The 22,578-nt window shown below is 41.6% G+C and overlaps 2 protein-coding genes across 5 annotated transcripts in view; both read left to right on the top strand.

Moving 5' to 3' along the window:
* The first annotated feature begins 522 nt into the window (after positions 1-522).
* Positions 523-19,462, top strand: UBA3 (ubiquitin like modifier activating enzyme 3). 4 transcript variants are annotated; one of them, XM_048490468.1, is made up of 18 exons: positions 670-799; positions 942-986; positions 4,297-4,417; positions 5,528-5,608; positions 8,493-8,575; positions 9,729-9,809; positions 12,452-12,495; positions 13,617-13,681; positions 14,502-14,657; positions 14,742-14,844; positions 15,207-15,317; positions 15,743-15,796; positions 16,891-16,927; positions 17,001-17,082; positions 17,318-17,418; positions 17,530-17,593; positions 17,681-17,735; positions 18,755-19,462. In XM_048490468.1, exons 1-18 carry the CDS (start codon positions 780-782, stop codon positions 18,841-18,843), a joined length of 1,392 nt encoding a protein of 463 aa, XP_048346425.1. In that variant the 5' UTR covers positions 670-779; the 3' UTR covers positions 18,844-19,462. The 4 variants fall into 4 exon arrangements, with proteins under 4 accessions (XP_048346427.1, XP_048346428.1, XP_048346425.1 ...); XM_048490470.1 differs by lacking the exons at positions 670-799; positions 942-986 and adding an exon at positions 523-542; XM_048490471.1 differs by lacking the exon at positions 14,502-14,657 and having other exon boundaries at positions 668-799.
* Positions 19,463-21,962: 2,500 nt separating this feature from the next.
* TMF1 (TATA element modulatory factor 1) overlaps positions 21,963-22,578 on the top strand; it is a 28,180-nt gene continuing 27,564 nt past the window's right edge. Inside the window, exon 1 of the mRNA XM_048489976.1 lies at positions 21,963-22,293. Coding sequence (XP_048345933.1) covers positions 22,134-22,293 — 160 coding nt within the window. The 5' untranslated portion in view covers positions 21,963-22,133. The remainder of the gene's footprint in view (positions 22,294-22,578) is intronic.

Genomic DNA, 22,578 nt, shown 5'->3' with positions numbered 1-22,578 from the left:
CATCTCCAGTTAAAAGAAAAAGCCCATCCCACTTGTTTGCCCAGAAGTTTGTGCCATGGAAGTTTGCTGAGCGACCTTGGGCCAGCCACTCTCAGCCTAATCTACTACCTTGCAGGGGTAATGTATAGGTAAAATGGAGGGGAGGAGCGTGATGCAAGTCACTTTGGTTCCTACTGGAAAGAAAAGTGGGTTGGGAAATTCCTGAAGATTCAGCTTTTAAGCGGTGTGTGTTGGGGACGGAAAGAAGTTGAGCAAGACAACGTTGGAGTTCACCCTCCAGAGCAGTCTTTTTCTTCAGGGTAACAGACCTCTGTAATTCGAGCTCCATCTGGAGGCTGGCAAGTGGCAACCCTTATTTAATGTCATGTATCTGAGTCTATGCAAATTGCCCCTGGAGCGAAAGGAACCTTCCAGAATCACTGCTGCCACTATGGATGCTCAGGGCGGTTTTTGAGTGTGTGTGTGCGCGCGCGCAAAATCAGTTCTTGCCCCGGAATCCATTTTCTGTAGGAATACCACTGTAGCTCTGTCCATCAGATGAAGTGAGCAGTACATGCAACAAAAATTGTGCTAGTTTTTAAGATGTCAGCTCCCGCTTTTTTTAATGCAACGCGTATAGGCGACGTCGAATGGACACCAGAAGTGTACTTTGGATGTAACTCTTTGTCCTTCCTCCACGCCCGCTCATAGAGAAGTGGGAACCGTCTCTTCGGGGAGGAACCCGGCCGCGGGGGAATCGCGGTGCATTGTGGGTAGGCCGGCAGGCGCGCGGGGCGGCAATGGCGGACGGCGAGGAGCCGTAAGTGCGCGCGGGTCGCCCGCCTCGTTTCCCCGCTGTGGCTGCGGGGTGGCTCCTGGGGGGAGAGGTCTTTGCATGGGGTGGGGCGGGGGAGGTCCCTTGATCCGGTTACTGACCCTTCTTTTATTCTCTCTCTTTTTAGGGAGAAGAAAAGAAGGAGGCTAGAGGAGCGGCAGAGAGAGATGGGGTCAGTGCGGGGGATGTAGGGGCTGGGGATCCTGAGGAATAAAGAAGGGCCAGGAGAGGAGGAGGAGGAGGAGGAAGGCCAAGGCAAGGGCGCGGGCGCCTCCCGTCCTGAGAATGAACCTAGGAAGTGTGGCACGTTCTTTTTTTTAACATTACCTGTCTCTCACACCACCCTTTTATTTTTATCCTGCCTTTGTCCAAAGAACTCAGGGCAGTTCCCCTATTTTACTCCCCAACAACCCTGTAGGATAGGTTGAGAGAGAGTGATTGGCCAGTTGGAGATTTGGTACCCGTCCAGGACGCCAGCCACTACACCGTATCTAGTTTTATTTTTTGAGGTGGTGAATCCTGTGTTTGTGGCGGTACCACGTCTAATGCGAGATGGCTGCTCCTATTTATCCATTTTGGTTTAATGTGTCTATTTAGGAAAAGTATTGATTTGTTGCATTTGAATCTCGCCTCGCTTCTGTCGTGGAACTCAAGGTTTCCCATCCCGAACTGACTAGTCCTGTATGTGCTTATTGCTAATATGGTTGCTGTTTCAGGTCTTTAGACCATGCCCTGACTAATAATAATCCTGCAGGTAGAAAGCTAAGGTTAGAACCTTTGTCTCTGTTTTTCTGATCTGTCAGTTCATATGTGCAGGGGGTTTTATATAGCGATGCTCATCTGCTTTTTAAAGTTGAGCAACTTAGACATGGGTTTTCCACTGCGGACCTGCAGGGCGAAGTGGGCTTGAGTATTATTATAAATCAGTAGGGCTGTATGGTAGGTGTGCATGAGAAATGCACATATTCCTTTGCATAATAGTGAGATATGTGCCTTTAATCTGTGATGCACCACTGCTGTTATTAAAATGCTGTTAAAATAAGCTGCTGTACAGTGTAATGTTATATGTGCCTCTACTTCAAATTGAAATGGTGTCCTTGCTAGAAATGGTGTGAGGGGTCAGGATTTCCTATTCAGGATGCCGAATGATTGCTAGGTAGAAGGCAGGGAATAATTGGCAAATTGTTTGTCAGAGGGCCGGGTTTATGTATAGTGTGTGATTTCAGCTATTTAAAATTTTTTTTTCTTTTTGGCAGTGGTGGTTGTAGGAAAACTTGCCAGTGACTAGGAATCTACCCATAAGATATCAGTAGCTATTTTGGCTTTTGAAAAAATTCAGAATGGAGCTTCCAAAGAGTTGGTATCCCTTTATGTGTGAGCATGCTATACCTGTCTTGTAGCCTCCCCTTATTGATGTGCTAGAATCTGGTCCCCCTTTCATTTGTTTTTGATCTTGCTTCTGGCCAAAGGCTACAGACATTGCCTAAATAGCTTTAAAAATGCTTCCACAAAATCTTTCTACCCTACTCTACGGATCTTGGACTGAATGGGTTTAAGTTTAATGGCTCATAAAGGGGTGGAAGGGTTTTTTTTAACAGTGGAGATTCACACTGCAATCAGCCAGGGGAGGGGTAAAACTATAATGGAAGCTGCATGCCCCTGCACTGACGTGGGGGTCCCGTACACCAGCGTGAAAGGGAAATATGCTGATACAAGGGGCAAACACTGGCAGTGGGGCACTGTAGCTCCAAGGTACCCAACCCTGTAAGCCACTTATTATGCCATCTCCGGCACTGCTAATGTAATATCTTATCTGGCACTGCTGGCCCCCTCCCGGCCTTGGGATCGGGCACTGTCAACAAAATTGGGGTCAATTAATGGAGGTTATGTTAATGCTGCTGTGTTTTAAGGGTTTTAATATCACAGGTACTTTTTGTCTTATTTATATTGTATTGTAGTTTTATGCACTGTTTGTTGTACACCGCCCAGAGCCCTCCGGGAGTGGGCGGTTAATAATAATAATAATAATAATAATAATAATAATAATAATAATAATAATAATAAGCTGTTGCAGCAACACTCCTCCGGTGCAGGAACCTTTGCTAGTGCCGGCAATCTGGGTGTGTTCCCACATGGTTTGGGCCCAGGAATGCCTCCTATGTTGCCTGGAGATTTACTTGACATTTTAGTGTGACATAGCCCATTGGGCTCCAGGAGTTTTCAGATCAGCTGAGAGTTATTTAGTTTTTTTATGGTCTCTGTGCCACCTGGAACCCTTTAAGGGTCCCTGGCTGCTGTGGAACTGTGCCCTCCCCACCCCCTCCTGGTTTGCACTGTTAAGAGTTAAGGATCATGGGCCGTGCAAGTTTGTGTATTGGAGTTATAGGCAATAATGGGATGAGATGAGTATTTGGGAGTATGGACTATCGTATGTGGGGGGGGGGGGTCATTCCAATTAAGCATATGTCAGATGAAATAGCAGATCTGTGTGGAGAAAATGCTTCTTAGAAGTAACTGTTGTTTTAAATCTTAGCATAAACAATGTTATAAAGTGTCTGTAAACCCACTCCAGTAGTTCCTACAAATTTCAGTTCCAGTTCTTTTATAACAAGTAATGAAATAAACTATTACAATCCTATTAGTATTTTGCAAATTAAATCTATAATTGCTTAAATGTGGCTCTTTTAGGAAGAGCACCAGCTGTATTCTGAAACCTTCAAACTTAATGTGCATAACAGAAATCTGTGAATAAGTTATAATTTCTTTATAAACTGTAACTCAAATTTTCTAAATATTTGTGAATATTGTTAATTATAAGGTACACCTTTCAGAGAATAACTGGCTGGGTACACAGTTTTCCTTTTTGAAAACTTAAGTATAAAGATTGTGCTTTATTCAATGGAAAGATTTTATCCAATGAAAAGATACAGACCTTCTTGAATGAACTTATAAGGAAAATACTTTTTGTGCTACTACCAATGGACTATAGTTGCAAAGAGGCACATTTGCTGCTATGTATATATTGTAACCACATAAAACATATCAAAATACGAAGTTAGTGAAATACTCATTTTGCTTTTTTCCTTTACCCTGTACAGACTGTTTTAGAAGTAAAAACTCTTGAAAAAATATTGACTCTGTTTTTAAAGTATTAATGTATTTGTCTGAAGTCAGCAAAGCTGAAACTTCAGCCTGTGTTAATAGGTAATGAGAAGCTACTGTAGGTATGTTTTACACTCCAAGTCATCTTTTCATAATGTATCGCAAAGTTAACTTTAATGGAGAGAACATTTGTATTTTGTTTCAATACACAGCTGTGTTAACTTCCAAGTAGTTAATCTAATCCCAGATATTTCACGTACTTAATTTGTCATGAGTTTTTTTATCAGGAAGGTCTAAGCTTGCAGAGAAACTGCTTTGTGTGCATGTGTTCTGTTTTTTTCCTACTGGTTTTTGCAGCTGAATTTCTGTGTTCTGTGCAGAATGGCTGTTGATGGTGGGTGTGGGGACAATGGAGACTGGGAAGGTCGCTGGAACCATGTAAAGAAGTTCCTCGAGCGATCTGGACCATTCACACACCCTGATTTCGAGCCAGGCACTCAAGTGAGACATAGTTATTTTAAATACAAATGTTTGTGGTATTGTGCTGTAAACTGTTGTGAACACTTCTGTTTGTTTGCCCTTCATAAGATTATCAGGACTCCAGGGGCACAGTTTTTTTTGAGTTTATCTATTTATGTAAAACGTGTCTAAGGCTGCTTTTCACCCACTCCACTGGAACTCAGTTAAGCAACTAGTTTTCCTACGTAATTTCAAGTAGCCACGTACCGGGAATGTGCATGAATGACTGTATCACTGCTGAAAGTTTGTTTAGGTGCAGTGGCTGAATGAAGTCCTGCACTATGGAGAAAATATTGTTTCATGTTTACAAGAAAAAAGCTAACGATTCCCTAGCTACAGAAATACAATTGTTCAGTGTAAATAGATTGTTAGGATAGTGGTAAATTGCTGGTTTGAGACACACACGATGAGCTGAGTATTTGTAATTACAACTAAGGCCTGATGGCAGTTAAAACTGTCTGAAGTTAAGGGCTAAGAAGTACACATCCCTGAAATGCTGTGTTTACTTCTTGCCCCTCTCCATTGGTTGCCAGTTCTTTCTCTGCCCTTTTGCCTTGGGTTGTCCCAAAACCTGACTGCTTTAATGTTTGTTAAAATGAACCTGGGGATGTCCCTAAAGTTTACTTCAAAAATCAGCATTGCCTACAATGACTGGATATTTCTGTAGATGCTGCAGGTCAGCAGTGGGCAGCATTAGCTTTTTACTTGGCCATATGACGGTTACGTGACATGCTTGATTCTGAGATTAAACCTGCTAAGATTGCATAGACAAGAATCAGAATGGTCAAAAATGTATCCCATAGATTCAACAATTGCCTGCCTGTAAAGACGGTGGTTTGATCTATTTTTTCTTTAATTAAAGAGCTATGCTGTCTGTTTGTGTATATAAGCCAAATTATTGCTTGTTACTGAAAGATTGTCTATTCTAATCAAATGAAGCAGGGCAATTGCATAATGTCAACAGTGGATTCTGCTGCTATTCACAGTTTTTAAATATTATAGCCCTATACGATAAGTTTTGTGAATCTACATAGGAATTTACTTGTTTATTTTCTTTTTTTTCACCAAACTGTTTGTCTTGGTTCTTTACAGCCTCTTGACTTTCTGTTAAACACATGTAAAGTTCTAGTTATTGGAGCAGGAGGATTAGGATGTGAACTTCTGAAAAATCTGGTAACGATTTCATTTTTATTTCTTGATCGTTCACTGAGCAGATGTTAATGTTGCATGTGTTTGTGCGCTGGAGACTGAGCTGCAAGAGTTGCATGCTCATGCATAATATGTTGACATTTGTTTTATTATTTACAAGTCACAGGAAATACCACATGCACATGAAGACACATACAAAATTGAGGTGTTGTGTGGTTTCCGGGCTGTATGGCTGTGTTCTAGTAGCATTTTCTCCTGACGTTTGATCCTCTGAAGATGCCAGCCACAGATGCAGGTGAAACGTCAGGAGAGAATGCTGCTAGAACATGGCCATACAGCCCGGAAACCACACAGCAGCTGTGAAAACCTTCGACAATACATATAACATTGTATGGAATAAAAGACAAGCTTAACACAGACTCAAAGGCCTGTTCATTTCTGTAATCATCTAATAGTGCAGTCCGGGGGGTGAAGGGGTGGGGTGGGAAAAAGGCCTCTGGATGTAACCCTCTTGCCATTGTAAATGACACTTGATGCTGCATAAGGAGGAGTCCATGCTGGTGCTAATGGGGGCACTCCTGGGGGCAGAACTGACTTTAGTCAGCTTCCTGAGTCCTTTCCCCTTTTGTTTGCACCAACAAAAAGGGTGGCACAACCCATTGGGCAGTATAGGCACTTTTCAGTGCTATTGGAGGAGTTTGCCTGCTTTGGTGCTGGACGTGGCACCACACCCTTCTCTTGAGGCAGCAAGGCTGTGAAATTTGTAGTTCATTCTTGAGCATCTTTTTACGTTATTTGCTGGCTTGACCAGCCACTTCTGCACTTGCCTCGATGGGACAACTAACCATCTCTGAAATGTCTCACCCTGAAAATCGTACAGGGTTGCCTTAAGTCAGCTATGACTCAACAGCAAAAAAAGTGCATAATTGGCTCATGTAGCCTTTTTACCTCTGTTTTTTGTTGCTGAAGTCTTGTCAAGGGGGAAAAAGGCGTTTCTTGTCATTTTACATTTTATTGGGAATTAATAGGCACTTCCTGTATTGTCTTTTTAATTGTTTGATGATGTTCTGCATTCCCCTGCCTTTCAGTACAAGTTGGAGAATTTGTAAAATTTCCCAATGAGCACATTCAAAGTGTATTGAAGTTTTAAGTTGCTCTGGGGGAGGGGCAGCGTTTTTGCCTTACAGGTTATTGATGTGCACAAGCTCTTATGAGCATTAAACCCTGCAGAAAAATGATACTTGATGCAGTCACTCGATTGCATCAACCTTTTTTTTTCACACTGTGACTGGTTCATGTGCAGTAGTAACCTGTAAAGGCAGGGGAGAGAACACGAACTGAAAGAGGCACAAGTGCAGCTGTCTGGGTGAAGTCTAAAGAAGATAGGTGGCTTGCTAACGCATCAGCGTAGTTCTGTAATTTCTGCCCCAAATCTGGGAGGAAATTCAGATGTAAGACACTTTGTCAGACTCCCCTGTTATTTCCCTTTACAAACAAGATGTGCAGGTTCGGATCAACTTTCAGTCATTTGTTTAAAAATAATTAACACCAGCAAGTTTGGATTTGGTATAAAAGGCTGCATGTTGGTTTTTAGCCTGTGCCCCCACCCTTCCTCCAGTACATGCCCACACTGCTAGTGGAAAGCTTGTCACTTCTATAATGCTACAGCTATCCTAATGGATCGCGTTCTGAGTAAACGAGCGGTATTAGTTGTGTTTAGATCTGGTATTTTTTTGTGTGCATGAAATCAGAAAGATTGGTCTAAAACACATTTATGTGGAGATATGTTTTGCAGCGCAGCTTCCCATTGACTGTCTTTATGACAGGAATAAAAAACCATGTGATACCTTTTATTAAGACCACCCAAACTATTGCAGTACAGTATGCAATCTTTTGAGATCTCCAGAATCTTTTTATCAGACTGGATGTTAGAAAAAGGGGAGGGGATGCAGAAACCAAGATCTCTCAGGCCACTGACATAAGGTATTTTTGTCAACAATTTGTGTAGGATGCTGAGTTGGTTTCAGTAGTCACAGAGTATGGCTGGTATTGGCTTATAACCCTGACATGTTGTGAACAAGAAGCAAAACAGCAACAACAAAAAAGTGCCACTCAGTTTCCTGTTTAAATTCTGAGGTTGGCAACAAATTTAAATGCCTTTTCTGCTCTCTTAAATAGTACAACCTGGATCTTAATATGTTTTCTAATGGCAGAAAAAGGGGGTGGGACACCTTTTGGCCAATTCTTTTTACTGGCTTGCTCTTACTGGATTGCCCTGTTGACCACTGAGGGCAGGATATCAGGTGTCATGGTAGACTGCAGTGCTTGGGAGAGCGATCAAAAGATTCACTTCTCTATACTGTCCTCACACAGAATAGGAACCCGGCTTGTGTCTGATACACTGAAGTACCAGTTTTACTAATTCTCATTAAGTTGTTGTGTCATCTAAACACAATTTATAAATTGAGTTGGAGTTATAGGTATTATCCTTGCTAGTAAAGCATTGTGATGCTAAAAAGATTTGAATATAAATTCCCGAAAAACACGAAGTTGATCCAGATAATTTTGGTACAAAATTGGGTGCTTCCTCTAGTCTGTTTCAAATGTGACTAGAGAAAGTGTGGGGTGTAGTGCCTTATCTAGCTGCCAAGTTATTTTTTTGGAAAGCCATTCCCATAAGTCAATGAAGGAGAAGCACTAATGAGATGAAAGAGACCTGCAGTGATCTGCTGCTGTCAGGTAGCAGATTTGTTTCTTGTTTGTATATAACTGCAGAAGATTTTAGTGATACCATTACAAAGCCCTGCAAGAAATGAAATTTTTCAAAACCGTAAATTCATCACAGCAGATCTGGTTTTACAGATGTTCTCCTTTGTTTTGTAACATTCCTGTCTCTGTTCTTTTTCAGGCATTGACTGGTTTTAGGCAGATCCATGTCATTGATATGGATACTATTGACGTATCTAATTTGAACAGACAATTTTTGTTTCGGTAAGTGGTACATTTTGAGACTTGTATGTGGGTACGAACTATAAAAGGTAGCTCTTTGCTTCAGGTCACCTCTATTAATTTTACTAAGACTTAAAACAGAACTCAGTGGAGTATATCTTCTATGGAACACTTACAAATGGTGTTTAAATACTAAATTAGTAAGTTAACTATGATTTCACTTATTACAAATGCTTTCTCAAAGTCTTCCTGTGTACCTTAGTGCTTGCTCTGTATCCTGTTGTCTGCCCTTTCCTCCTGCATCACTTTTACAGGATACTTTCCCCTAAAATGCCCTGTAACTTTATTAGCATGCCCAAGCAAGAGAAGTAGCTCGGGTGAACCCTGTGGTTTCCTGTGTGTTATAGCATTAGGTCTCATTCAGAAATCATGAGAAACATCTGGTTGACCTTGCATGCTCTCATAACTCTTGAGTCAAACTCCACTTGGCCAGTATGTGCAAATAGAGGCACCTGGGTAAACTGAGGATCCTGAACCAAGCTCCATTTTCTTCAAGTGCCTTCATTTGCACTTCAAGGCCAATTATAGTTTGATTCAAGGCTTCCCAAAATAAGGAACCGTCACTCATATTCTGTGTACAAAGGGGAGAGGAGTTCTTTTCCATGAGAACAGTTCCTTGCTGTCACAGACAAACTGGTTAGTCATGGCATGTGAAACAGCCCTAGACTCCTGTGTGCCAGAATGCAATGCGTCTCAGATTGTTTTAAGGCTAGGTATGGTAAACAGTGGCTATGTAGCATTTTTCAAGGAGAGGCTATGATTCACAGTGCTGCATACCAACATTTCTCTCTGTGCTCCAGTAATTTCCTGGGTTTGATTGTGGTGGCCGTTACCTGCACCAGAAGCCATTTCTGAAATTTCCCTGAGCTTCAGTGCTTGTAGCAGGTTGCTTTTGAAATCAGGAGGCTCAGAAACCTTACTGTTCGTCAGGATCTCACAGCTTACTGAAGGGAAAACTAAGGAAATAACTGTTTCAGTAACATCTCTAATTGAAGCACTGATTTCCAACAGCGTGGTCATTTTCTGAGCAGAGCTAGTGGTTGTTGCAAAAGAACTTGTGACATGTTTGGTTTTGTGTATTTCGTACAAGAAAACTGATCTGAAGTTCTAACAAGTGTTGTGTTTTGTTTTGTAGACCTAAAGATGTTGGGCGGCCAAAAGCAGAAGTTGCTGCTGAGTTTCTGAATAGTCGAATCCCTAATTGTGCTGTCGTACCGTATCCTTTTTGGAAAAAGTAACACCTTTGGGTTTTTTCCTTCCTCCATTCTCATCATTGGTTACTTAATTTTTGTGCATTCAACTGTATTTGCACAGGCTAATATTGAAGAAGTTAGTGTGCTGGGCTCCTTCGGAGGAATAAAAAACCCTAATGTTCGCAGAGTTAACCCACCTCTGGCAGCAGCCCCCTCCCCTTACATTAACTTGGTTTGAAATGTCTACTGAAAGGCAGTGACAAACAAAGCCTGGCTTCTCAGATAGGAAAAAAATTAAAAAGCCCCCCCTCAAAAAAAATAGAGTGGATTTATATAATTATATTTTTGGTGGCAAGTTCCAGTTCCATATTATACTTTATGTCACTATGATGACTCTATTAGGACTGATGACTCTAGGGTCGAGCTGTTGGTTCCCAGAAACTGACCAACATGTTTTCTGGATAGTGCTTTGAGAGGTGATTTGGAAACTGGATGATAGCTTGCAGTGGGTGATAGCTTGCTCCTGCCATCATTTGAAAGAGTGATACATTGTTTGTGTCCCTGGACCCGTTCCTAGAGAACTGAGCAGATTTCATTTTTGTGAGTGGCATGTCCTTGATCCTCGCATGTTCCATTTGAGAAACGTTGCTATATAGCTGATTTCCCCCATCCCTGTAGGCCACTGTATTCATGTTCTTTTTTTTAACAGCAACCACTCCCGTGATGCTTATTTCCCTGCTTTGGCTATGTGGTTGCCTTAAACAGTTCCCAGTTCCTGGAATACTGACATTGTCTAGTCCAGGGGTAGGGAACCTGCGGCTCTCCAGATGTTCAGGAACTACAATTCCCATCAGCCCCTACCAGCATGGCCAATTGGCCATGCTGACAGAGGCTGATGGGAATTGTAGTTCCTGAACATCTGGAGAGCCGCAGGTTCCCTACCCCTGGTCTAGTCCATCCCCATTTAAACTATTCTGATCATTTAACGCATCATCCCCAAGGGGTGAATTGTCCTGGACCCCCATGCTTTCTGACTCCTGTCTGCTTCCCTTCATAATTTATTTTAAAAGCATATCTCTTATCTTTTTGATAATTCCGCAGCAACCCTTGGGTTCCCTTTATATTCAAGTGGATGGAGCCTCTCTCTTTAGTGCAGGGCTGGCATATCCCAAAATATCCCGCTGTGTCTCAGAAATTTAAGCTCTTCTTGCCAGGACCAGCATTTCATCCACATACTGAGTCCCAGATCTCTGCCTGCCTAGTGCTGGCTCTGCATGTAGAACAAGCACAGTTTCTGAAAATGCTACCTTGGAAGTCTGGACTTCAATTACCTGCATTGCAACCTGATTTTTTTTCTCTACAGTGCTGCACAGCTAGCATAGCTGGTGGTGTTTTTGTGTACCCATAACTATGCACACCTCCATTATACTATCTAGATCTACCCAAACAAAGCATAATATCAGGCCAGTTTTGCTCAGATGCCTGTCACAAATGCCCCTTTCTGCATTCATAAGGATTAGATCTCCCACTGCCAAGAGCTTGCTGAATGTTTGTTCAGTTTCAGAGCAGCTTCCTTTTGTACTCTGATTCAATACCGCTCTTTTGTGTAGTACAACGAGAGATATGATCAGCAGGTGTGCTTGTTTTTAAGTACTGAGTGAGATCATCCTTGTATTCTCAAAGGACAAGTTTGTTCTGGCTGTCTTTAGGCTGCGTCTCCCCAGATTTAAGTGCAGTTATTGCAATTTGGTTTCTTGGAAAAACTCAAATGTTTATTTATTTTATTTATTTTATTAAACTTATAGGCCGCCTATCCCCGAAGGGCTCAAGGATGGGGGCGAAAAAAGTTAACACTTTACTCCTGGAAGTAGTGACTTGGGGCTAATGAGTGCCTTGAAGTTGTACTGTAGGAAGAATTTTGACTGAGTTATACTCAGGCCCGTTCCGCACAGGCCATTAAAACCGGCTTGGGGCCGGTAAAAACGCCATTGTGAGGGAGGACTTTGCACAGCAGCCACAGCTGGAGCGAAGCCACAATGGCCCACTTCCCTCACAACAGCATGTTTCTGACTCACTCAACGAGCGAGTCTTTTGAAAAACGGTGGCGTCTGCCTGGTGCCGAGCGAATGATGCTATTTTCCCCAGTGTCAAGTTTGCTGGTGCACCCCAGCTTGCGAGACCCATGTGGAACAGGCCTCAGTTTCACATAAAGAAATTAGCAGATTGCATATTCCTCTACCACAGAACAAAGCTTGCCAGACCTCCTTTGTTGTAGAATGCTCCGCCTGGATCCTAGTGCCTTCCTAGCCTTGGTCCTCCCATCTGTTTGCAAGTTTTGAAAGTAAAAATACATTTTGGCATAAAGGCTCTTGTATCAAATTACCATATTCAATAATGCACACAACAATGTTGTTTTTTACAAAGGCAGTGTATAAAAATGAATGATAATTCTCATATCTGTTCAGGACTATAGTCTAATGTGGAAGCATACAATTTTCTCAACTGCTGCACCTCAGCTGACTGAACTAACATCTTTATGTGAAACAATGCATAGCTAGTTAAAGTGTTTTGTGTTAAGGGCTTGATTTATGATTTTAAATTCTGACAAGCAGCCAAAATTAGACTTCCTTATTTCCGTTATGACCTTTACTCCTTGTGTGCACAGACATTATAAAAAGATTCAGGACTTGGATGAAACTTTCTACCGACGTAAGTGGCTGTCATGAACATGATGCTTTTTTCTTTACATTGGTTGAGAGAAGTGTTCTTTAAAGAAACGTTGAAATTCCCTGAGCCGTAGTCCAAACTCACAAATTACATTTCCTGCATGAAAACAAAATGCTGATTGTTTTAGAGAAGGAGAAATGCTCAGGATCCTTGCCATGTGATGCCTTCTGCAAGAACATTATGTGTGTATGAATGGGGGACCCATGATACTTAAGACAGGGGTGCCAGGCTCTGTGCGTGTGTGAATCCCCATCTATACTTGTATCTTGATCCCCCCCACCCAGCTGCCCCCTCTTTCCCTTTTTGTTTATATTTATTCATTAAAATATGTATTTCCTGCCCTTCCTTGTGGCTCAGCATTGCTTACAGTAATAGTTTAAAATGTTTTTTGTTAAGACTAAATAGCCAACCTCAATTTTTGCTCCGTCTTTGTTGCTCCCCTGCCGCCACCCCCTTGCTAGCTCTTTTTATTCTTTTTTAACCTTTTTGGTGTTTTTCCCCCCCCCCCCCCCACTTTCTCAGCTTACCCACCCCCTTGACTTGCCTGCTTGCTCTCTTGCCCGCTCACCAGCTCAGCTGTTTGGCTCGCATGCATGGCGGCACCTCGCCTCTCTGTTGGTCCCCACTTCCCCCTGCTCCCTTCCCCTTCTTTGCTGCTGCATCTTCATTTTCTACCTTTCTTTCGCTGCTTTCTTCTCTCTTTCCCGCTGCTTGTGGAACTGCCACTGCCACTGCCTCTCCTCCCCCACCCCCATTGCCTCCCCATCCCTTCCCCAATCTCTCTACAGCAGTCACAGTCTCCTTCACAGTTTTCTCTCATAATTGCTGTGTTAGTTGGCTCTTCCTTTCCTCAGTCACCAGCCAGCTGCATTAGTGACAGTGACTGTGTTGCCTCTAGGCAAGGGCAGATATCTTCTCTCTGGTTAGGGTTTTTTTTTTGGGGGGGGGGGGTTGTTGTTGCTGCAAGCTTTGAGATTTTCCCAAGTTTGTAGAAACTTCCCCTCTCTCTGCACATGGTCTTGATCCATGGATTTAAGTATCTTCAAATGGGGCCTTGTTGAGAATTATATATATAGATTACATATTACTCTGTTCTCTTCCAGAATTTCACATAATAGTGTGTGGTCTGGATTCAATACTTGCAAGAAGATGGATAAATGGCATGCTGGTAAATACTTTAATTATTCAGAAGTTGTTAGCATTGCAAAATGTGGGTGCTACAACTATTCTTACTACTGACTAATATTCTGATGGAACCCCTTTTTGATAAAGACCAGGTAGGAATGACCAAAATATGTATTCTTGGAGAGAACACGCAGAGAAACATCTTATTATGACATGCTTCTGAAGATGCGAACCATTTGTGCTAAAAGGTGTCAATTTGATTACAAAGACCGACCAATCTGTGGACAGATCATTATGGGTACAAATGCAGTCCTAGCCTTTGGATTACTTCAATACAGCATGGATATACACACAACTCAAAAACCAAGATGCCAACCAGAGATGCAGGTGACATGTTAAAAGCAAAGACTGCTGGACCGCAGTCATACACAGCCCAGAAAACCCACAACAGCCAGACTGTGTTTTTGAGTTCTGTGTATGTCCATGCTGTATTGAAGTAATCCAAAGGCTAGGACTGCATTTGTACCCACAATGATCTGTTCGCAGATTGGTCGGGCTTTGTAATCAAATTGACATCTTTTAGCACAAATGACATGCGCGTTCACTCATTTGAAATGGACTAAAAAACTATTTTGTGTTAATTTGATGCTTTGATGAGGGGCGCTCTCATATTTTGGAAAAACAAGACGAAGCTGTCTTCCAGTGCAGTCAGTGTTGCCATTGTTTCAGGCATGTCAAATTCAGCTTGTCATATTGGGTTATACAATACAGAACATATCGTTCAGAAATTTGGGGAGGAGGGGCCGTAACATGATAAACGCTGTGCAGTACATTTTCCAAACATTCTTTCCCCCCCACTGTAGATGTCACTTTTAAACTATGAAGACGGGGTGTTGGATCCAGGTTCCATCATACCTTTGATTGATGGAGGAACTGAAGGCTTTAAAGGAAATGCCCGTGTCATCATCCCTGGCATGACAGCTTGCATCGAATGCACACTTGAACTTTATCCACCTCAGGTAGTTAAAATGATGAAATGCCTTCGAATTGGTCCCCTTCTTGGCAACGTCATGTTTAATCACTCTGTAATCTGTTCTCACCAGGTAAATTTTCCTATGTGTACAATTGCTTCAATGCCTCGGTTGCCAGAACATTGTATTGAGTATGTCAGGATATTGCAGTGGCCCAAGGAACAACCTTTTGGAGGTAATCAATAAATTATCTGTAGGCCTATTCTAAATTGGAAGTATAATGAAAGAAAAATCCTGGCCTGCTTTATTCTTCTTGCTCTACATAATGTCATATAATAAAAATGTCATGGTAGAACCTTTCCTACATGTGCTATTTGTTACATCTCTGATTCTTTAATCATCAATAGTTATTTTTTATTTTGCAGAAATCACTATTTTAATAACTATGCTGCTTGTAAAATCCTTATGCTGGTTGCTTCTTTCTTAAAATGATTTTAAAACATTTAAACAATGTCGTATTTTGTGCCAACCTATACTGAAATTCTGAAGAGCTATTTTTAAAACTAAGCAGATAGGAATTTTTTCATTTTCTTGCAGGCGTTCCATTAGATGGAGATGATCCAGAGCATATACAGTGGATTTATGAGAGGTCTTTAGAGAGGGCGTCAGAATTTAATATTAAAGGTCTATCCTACAGACTCACACAAGGTGAGAAACTTGCTTGTCTTTTTGGTTTGCGCATTTCATCTTTGTCAGAATTGGATAGTATACATAAATTTGTTTTCCCATCTATTTATTCTTTTTTTTTAATCCTCCCCCACCACAGTAAGCTCAGGGCAGCTAACTACACATGTAAAATACAGCAGTTTAAAATATCCCATCCTTAAATAATATAAATCTAAAGACCCAACAAACCATCTAATAAGTTTTCCAATGATGTGGATGTTACCACTTTTAAAATGTGGTATTGTATGTGTTGGTATTTGAGTGTTTAGCTATTGTCAGGTTAGGTAAATATTTTCCCTCTAATGATTTTTGTTAATATAGATATTAAATTTCAGTATACAGGATGATTTCCTATTGAATACTGGCATGTAGAAAGTATTTAGGAGTTGCTTTTCCTTCCAATGCAGGAGTTGTAAAGCGAATCATTCCAGCAGTTGCTTCTACAAATGCTGTCATTGCAGGTATAGTAATGTCAGAAATAAATACTTATGTGTGTTTGTGTGTTCCTTAATTATGTGCACAATAGTAGCACTAGGAATCCAGTCTAAAAAAAGGTCTCCCTGTCCTTTTTCTTAAACGTATGTGTGCCGCATGTGCTCAGTTACTAGACAAGAGTTAAATTTATGAAGAAAATTGGTAGCGTTTCTGAGCACACTTGCTGGAAATCAATGGGATTTATTTTTAAGTAAACATAGTTTACTGGTGTAGTGGTTAAGAGCAGCAGACCCTAATCTGGAGGACCAGGTTCAATTTCCCACTCCTCCACGTGAAGCCTGCTGGGTGACCTTGGGCCAGTGACAGTTCTCTCAGAACTCTCAGCATTTGCAGAAACAAGCACTGACAAACTGCCTCTCAGTCTCTCTTACCTTGAAAACACTATGGGGTTGCCTTAAGTCATCTGTGTCTTGACAGTACATACGTACACGCAAACATAGCTAGAATTAGCTAGATGGAGGAAACTGCTATGGTTGGATCCACCAGGTTTTTCACTCAGTCCAGCCCAATTCTCCTCCTAACCACAGACTCATTCTCACGTGATATTTGTCCATGCAGGTCCTATGTTCTTTTTGGGTGGTCAAAGGAGAGATTTCCCTCATCTCTGTTTTACCAGCTGAAAAACCCTAATTTAAAACAAAAACTCTTTCTAATGACTGGCAAATGAAAAAAATATAGTATGTGTATGCATAAAGAGACAGTGGAGAAAATGATGTGAGGTATTTAAATGTATTCGTTCAAATGGTTATCTCTTTATCATTGCAACCTGAGAGGTTTTTATAATGATACATTTAATGTAAATAACTAAATAGAGGCAATTTTGGGTGGAAGTATATCTCTGTTCACTTTAGTATCAAAATCCAAGTAATTGTTGCATTTATCAATCGCTTTACAGTATTTCAGGTGAATCCATTTCTCTTGGATATAAAATTTTTGCCATACCTTGTAACTTTCAGAAATATGTCTATATGTGCTGGCAGTTTTTACCTTGTTTTTAAAGTACAATTGATCTTGAATTTCCACTTCTGAATTTTCCCATAATTTTGTTTTTCTGTTCCAGCTATATGTGCCACAGAAGTTTTTAAAATAGCCACAAGGTAATTTTTTTACAAATCAAATATTTTTAGCAAACGTATCGCTTTACAAATGCTAACAGACTTTTTGTTACAGCGCATACATACCTCTGAACAACTACTTGGTGTTTAATGATGTTGACGGACTCTACACCTACACATTTGAAGCTGAAAGGAAGGTTAGTGTCGCAGAAAATTTTTTAGCTTAAAGAATGATAGTGTTCATTCTAGGTCCTCTGATGTCTAAGCATTGGGTCTATGTTACATGCTTGTGTTTTAAGAGTTTTATTAGTTGTAAGCTGTCTCAAGCAGCTATCTGGAGAGATAGCATGTACATTTCTACATAAGTAAAAGTAAATAACTGTAGTTCATTGTCTTATTTTTGATCTTATTATTTTATTTACTGTTTTGCAGGAGAACTGTCTGGCTTGTAGCCAGCTTCCACAAGATATAGAATTCTCTCCATCAGCTAAACTGCAGGAAGTTTTGGATTATTTGACAAACAATGAGTCTTTGTAAGTATGGAATAAATCCAGTCTGTAAATATTTGACCCTAGATCCTGAAGATTCACTTATTCTTAGGAGATTAGGAATAATGCTTTACTAATTTCTGGTTTTCTGAACAGACAAATGAAATCCCCAGCAATAACAGCCACAGTGTATGGGAGGAATAAAACTCTTTACTTACAGGTGATTTGTACATACTGACTTTGCATTATTTGTATTTTATCTTGTATCTTGGGGATGTTGGAGCAAACTTTATGTTTTTTTTCCCAGTCAGTAACTTCAATTGAAGAACGAACAAGGCCGAATCTTTCAAAAACTTTAAAAGGTAATTTATCACTTTCCAACATTGCTTCCACGTGAAATTAAGTAGCTTGGGTTTACAGAGCTTGGTCCCTAAATTATGAAGTCACATGATGCTGCTCTGTGGAAATACGCTGTTTGATATATCGCTATACACTAAATGTACTGGAATTTTGTTTGTTCAGTAGATTCTTTAGTCTCAAATTTCATTTTTTTATAAATCTGAGTAAATTATTTGAGTGAAGTCATGTTACAATCATGTGGCCTTGTTAGACTCTTGGAACGCATGCACGCACGCACGCACGCACACACACACACACACGAGGCTCATGCCACTTTAAAGACTAACACTTGTGAAAGCTAGAGTCGAGTCCAGTAGCAACTTAGAGCCCAGTGCAATCTTTAAGGTATAAGCTTTCAAAAATCATCAAGACTCCCTTCTTCAAATACAGATGAATGGAGCTTTGACTCTGAAAAACTTACACCCTGAAAATCTTGTTGACCTTTAAAGGTGCTACTGGACTTGAATCTAGCTGTACTAATAAAGACCAATATGGCTACTTTCTGAAATATTTTTGAAAGTATGTGCCTACAATGTGCTTCGTCAGATGTACAAAATGGATTTCTAATAATATTTTTATGTGTAGAGAAGGGGTGAACTGTTCTGGTTTGTGACATTTCTGTGCAGAACTCAAATGTACAGAAATGCACGGTCACGATAACACAGACTTCTTAGATATAACAATCACTTACAGCACGTAGAGGCACTGATAGAACTGTGATCCTGTTGAACAACTGGTTTAATGCTGTTCATCCTCTTGATACACTCTAATCAGCCATTTTCTGTTGTAGTCGCCCTTTGAAGTCCTGTTGTTGAAAGATATGGACTTTTTGGTCTGCAGTAGAGTGTCCTGGAAGACTGAACCATTTCTCCTCCTGATTTTTGAGTCTTGCCGCTGTTTATGTTGAGCAAGTTGCATGTTTCCCATAGTTGCACCGAAGAGATTCTGAAACACTGTGCTTATAGACTGTTCCTTGTTACAGAGCTGGGGCTCGTTGATGGGCAAGAACTTGCTGTTGCAGACGTCACTACTCCACAGACTTTGCTCTTCAAACTACATTTCACTACTTGATGATCCACAGAAGCGATGTCAACGTGCACTGAAGCAGATTTGCACACTTTGCAAACAAGACAAGTTCCCCAGAGCAGTCACCGTTAGTACAAGTCTTTCTGGGCCTCTGTCCTGAATAAATTGCTCTTATTTTAATTCTGTACTTGAAAACCAACATTTGGTTGATGGTATTTGTATAAACGCTCATTAATGTACAGCAATAATCAATTTTTTCAACGTGTATGTACACTAAAATGCCAACAGTCCTTCCTGCATGTTGAAACTTTATGATGGTTGATGGATTAGTTATCCAACGTCCTCTGAATGTATAAGGTGACAAGGTTTTAAATTACATTTTAGAGTCTGTGTACAATTCTTGTATTCAGACTACCAGGCAGTACGATATACTTCCTATCAGTTATTTAATATGTTTGATCTATTTATCAGATATTAAGTGTTGCCAAAACTCTGTATTTTTTCAAAACACAGGAAAACTGTACTTTAACATCTGTACATGAAAATTAAGTACTTCATTTGTATATTTGCAATTATTAGTAGTTACTAATAGCATGGTGTTAGCCACTGATATTGGTGATTTGCTATTAGGATATTTATTAATAAAATATATAAGGATACCTTAGTCTGTTGGTATGTCCTGATGCCTTTTTAAGATGTGGGCATAACTACAAAAATTGAAAAAATCAAATGTAATTCCTTTAAAACCAATCAAGCGGTTACTTTTCCTTTAACTTCCAAAATTGTTTAAGAATAGGTGAGTTGTTTTATTTCTTGCACTATCTCCTTTTAACAAGCAATCTTGTTAATTCTTGAGTGCAACACTCCCAAGACTTCTGTGATACTGAGATTAATCTGAAAGGCAGACGATACAGAATGCTGACAGTTTATCTGACACAGTTGGGGGGGGGGGGGAGGAGGGGATCTGAGTTTGAGAGATGATCTACATAAAGTATTGCAAGGTAGTTTAATTTTATTATGGTTAGCTATTGGCATAAAGAAGGATTTTTTGGAAAACCCAGCAGGAGAAGGGATAGCAAATAAATGACAAATGTGAAGTTAAGCTGTTCGCAGCCCAATCCAGGGGGCCTCTAGGTATCATGGGAAAGCAGCAAAAACCAGATAATCCCTGGTTGCCTGGAAAGCCACCATTGGTGAAAACAGGCCTGTACTGGGGGCATTCTCAGGTCGAAAGCCCAGTGTGAGTCAACTAAGGTTGACTCCATTCCCCCCCCCCCCCATCCCCCATTGTGCCAGCATCTACCTTTAGGCCAGCACAGCTCTGCAGGCAGCAGGCTCTTCCAGGTTGGGCACCGCAGAACTCTATGTTTGCCCTCCATGTTTGTAGGCAGCCTTCAATAGAGGTCTTTCACGTCACCTATAACAGTGGTCCCCAACATGGGACCAACACTTTTCCTGGTGGCCGAGTGGGCAGTGCTAGATGGGGCTTTGCTTCTGGTTGCCCATTGGAGATCTGTCCAGCTGAGTAGATTTTTTTATGTTGCTTTTGAAGCAGTTGCCACCATATCACAAGGATCTTCTCTGAATGACTGAAAGTGGACTGTGTAGAAGCAAAGAACAATTTTAAAACAGTATTTTAATTTGAGAAGGCATCCTGTCATACAGCTTTTTTTAAAAAAAAAACATTGAAGAGTTACTATTAGCATTATGTGTAACTTCACTTCCTGATATTTTGTAGTTGGCCCCACTTCCCGCAATGAACACTGTGTGGTTGCACCCACCACCCTGTGTCAAAATTCCAAAGGCACCCAATGATTTAAGAGTTGTGTTTCTCTCTGGTGTTTCGCCCATATCTATAGTTGGCCTTTTCAGAAGCATGTCATGGGAAGATGTGTTTCTCTCCACAGCAGTGTGGAGAGAAACACATCTTCCCATGACATGCTTCTGAAAAGGCCAACTATAGATATGGGCAAAATAGTAGGAGCAAAAACAACCAGAGCATGGCAACACAGCCTGGAAAACCCTCAACAGTCAGTTGATTTTGAGTCACGAAAGCTTTTGATTCCCCTATTCCCTATGCCATTATTTGTTTTTCACTGCACACTTGTATGGTACAGTCTGTTTCAAAGTAAACTTTCAGTGCAAAGTATACCATATCCTAAGTACCCTACTGTCACCCTTTCACAGGAGAAGGGCTGTGGCACTGGATGTACAACTCGATCCTTTTAACTGGAGATGGTGGGGGCCTTCTAGCATGCCAAGCAAGTGCTCTACCACACTTCTCATTGCAAAGCATGTCATGCTAAGATGTGCTTCTGTCCATGGCACAGTGCAGACAGAAACACCACAGGGAGAAATGCATCTCACTGTGACTTGCCTTTGAATATGCAAGCCACAAATGTGGGTGAAATGTATTGTTGAAGGCTTTCACGGCTGGAATTACTGGGGTGCTGTCTGGTTTTCAGGCTGTATGGCTGCGTTCTAGCAACATTCTCTCCTGACGTTTCGCCTGTATCTGTGGCTGGCATCTTCAGAGGATCTGAATCCTCTGAAGATGCCAGCCACAGATACAGGCGAAACGTCAGGAGAGAATGCTGCTAGAACACGGCCATACAGCCTGAAAACCAGACAGCACCCCTGTGGATGAAATGTTAGCAAAAACAACCCCCTCTTGGCCCACAGCCCAGAGATGGATGCTTTGCCTTCTATTCAAAATCACTCAGGTTAGCTTACATTACACACACTCAATCAAATCCTAAAACCATGTTTAAAATTTTTATTATGGTTAGCTATTGGCATAAAGAAGGATATTTTCGGATGTTCTAGAAGCAGAAGGGATAGCAAAATCAGTTGAACTTAATTGAATGCATCCAACCTATAAAAGCAAATTCCCAGCTTATTTTGGGTTGCATAAAGTTTTGAAAAACCGAGAAAGGACACCCCCACCCCGGAACGAATCGCCAATCGGTGGACATTCAGTGACGCAACCCGACAAGGCAAACCGGACGGGATACTTGAGCCGCCTAGCGTTAAAAAAAAAAAAAAACCCACTCGGCAGCTATGGCAACGGCGCTCGGTGTCACGTGACTGGTACGGCAAACGAGGGCGCCGGCTTGTTTTGCTACGTGGAGGCTGCCAGCCTTGCGCATGCGCGCGTTCGCGGGGCTCTCCTGAGGGGCTGGCGGCCCTATCCGGGTTCGCTCATGGCTGTCGAGGCTCTGCGGGATGCGGGTGGCAGTTTCCGCCACGGGACTCTCCGGGGCTGACCGAGTCAAGGGAGCGCCCGCTTAGCTCGCCGGGGCCTGGCTTGTCTTGCCTCCGCGCAGCCGAGGGACATGAGCTGGTTCAACGCCTCGCAGCTCTCGAGCTTCGCCAAGCAAGCCTTGTCGCAGGCGCAGAAGTCGATCGACCGGGTGTTGGACATCCAGGGCGAGGAGGAGGATGAGGGCGAGGGGCCCCCCGGCGGAATCGTCCCACTCAGGCCCGGCGAGCGTGGTACGGGGAGGGGGAGCGGGAAAGTAGGGGTAGAGAGTCCTGCACGAAGTCCAGTTTCTGTCTGTCTGCACCCCTCCCAGGGTCGGCACCTGAGACTATCGTTTCTATATGGGAAAAATGGGTGATTCCAGTTCCTCGCAACTTTCTCCTCATTTTTGCATTAGTTATATTATTAGGCTCCGAAATCAGAGCCCATAATTATCCGTACATTGTGTAAATATATATATGTATACATGTACTCTGTGTGTGTGCATATATATATATGGTACATGTACATATATATAT

The sequence above is a fragment of the Sphaerodactylus townsendi genome, linkage group LG03 (genome assembly GCF_021028975.2).
Source record: "Sphaerodactylus townsendi isolate TG3544 linkage group LG03, MPM_Stown_v2.3, whole genome shotgun sequence".
In the NCBI taxonomy this organism is placed as follows: Eukaryota; Metazoa; Chordata; class Lepidosauria; order Squamata; family Sphaerodactylidae; genus Sphaerodactylus; species Sphaerodactylus townsendi.
This window is presented reverse-complemented; position numbering and strand designations above follow the sequence as displayed.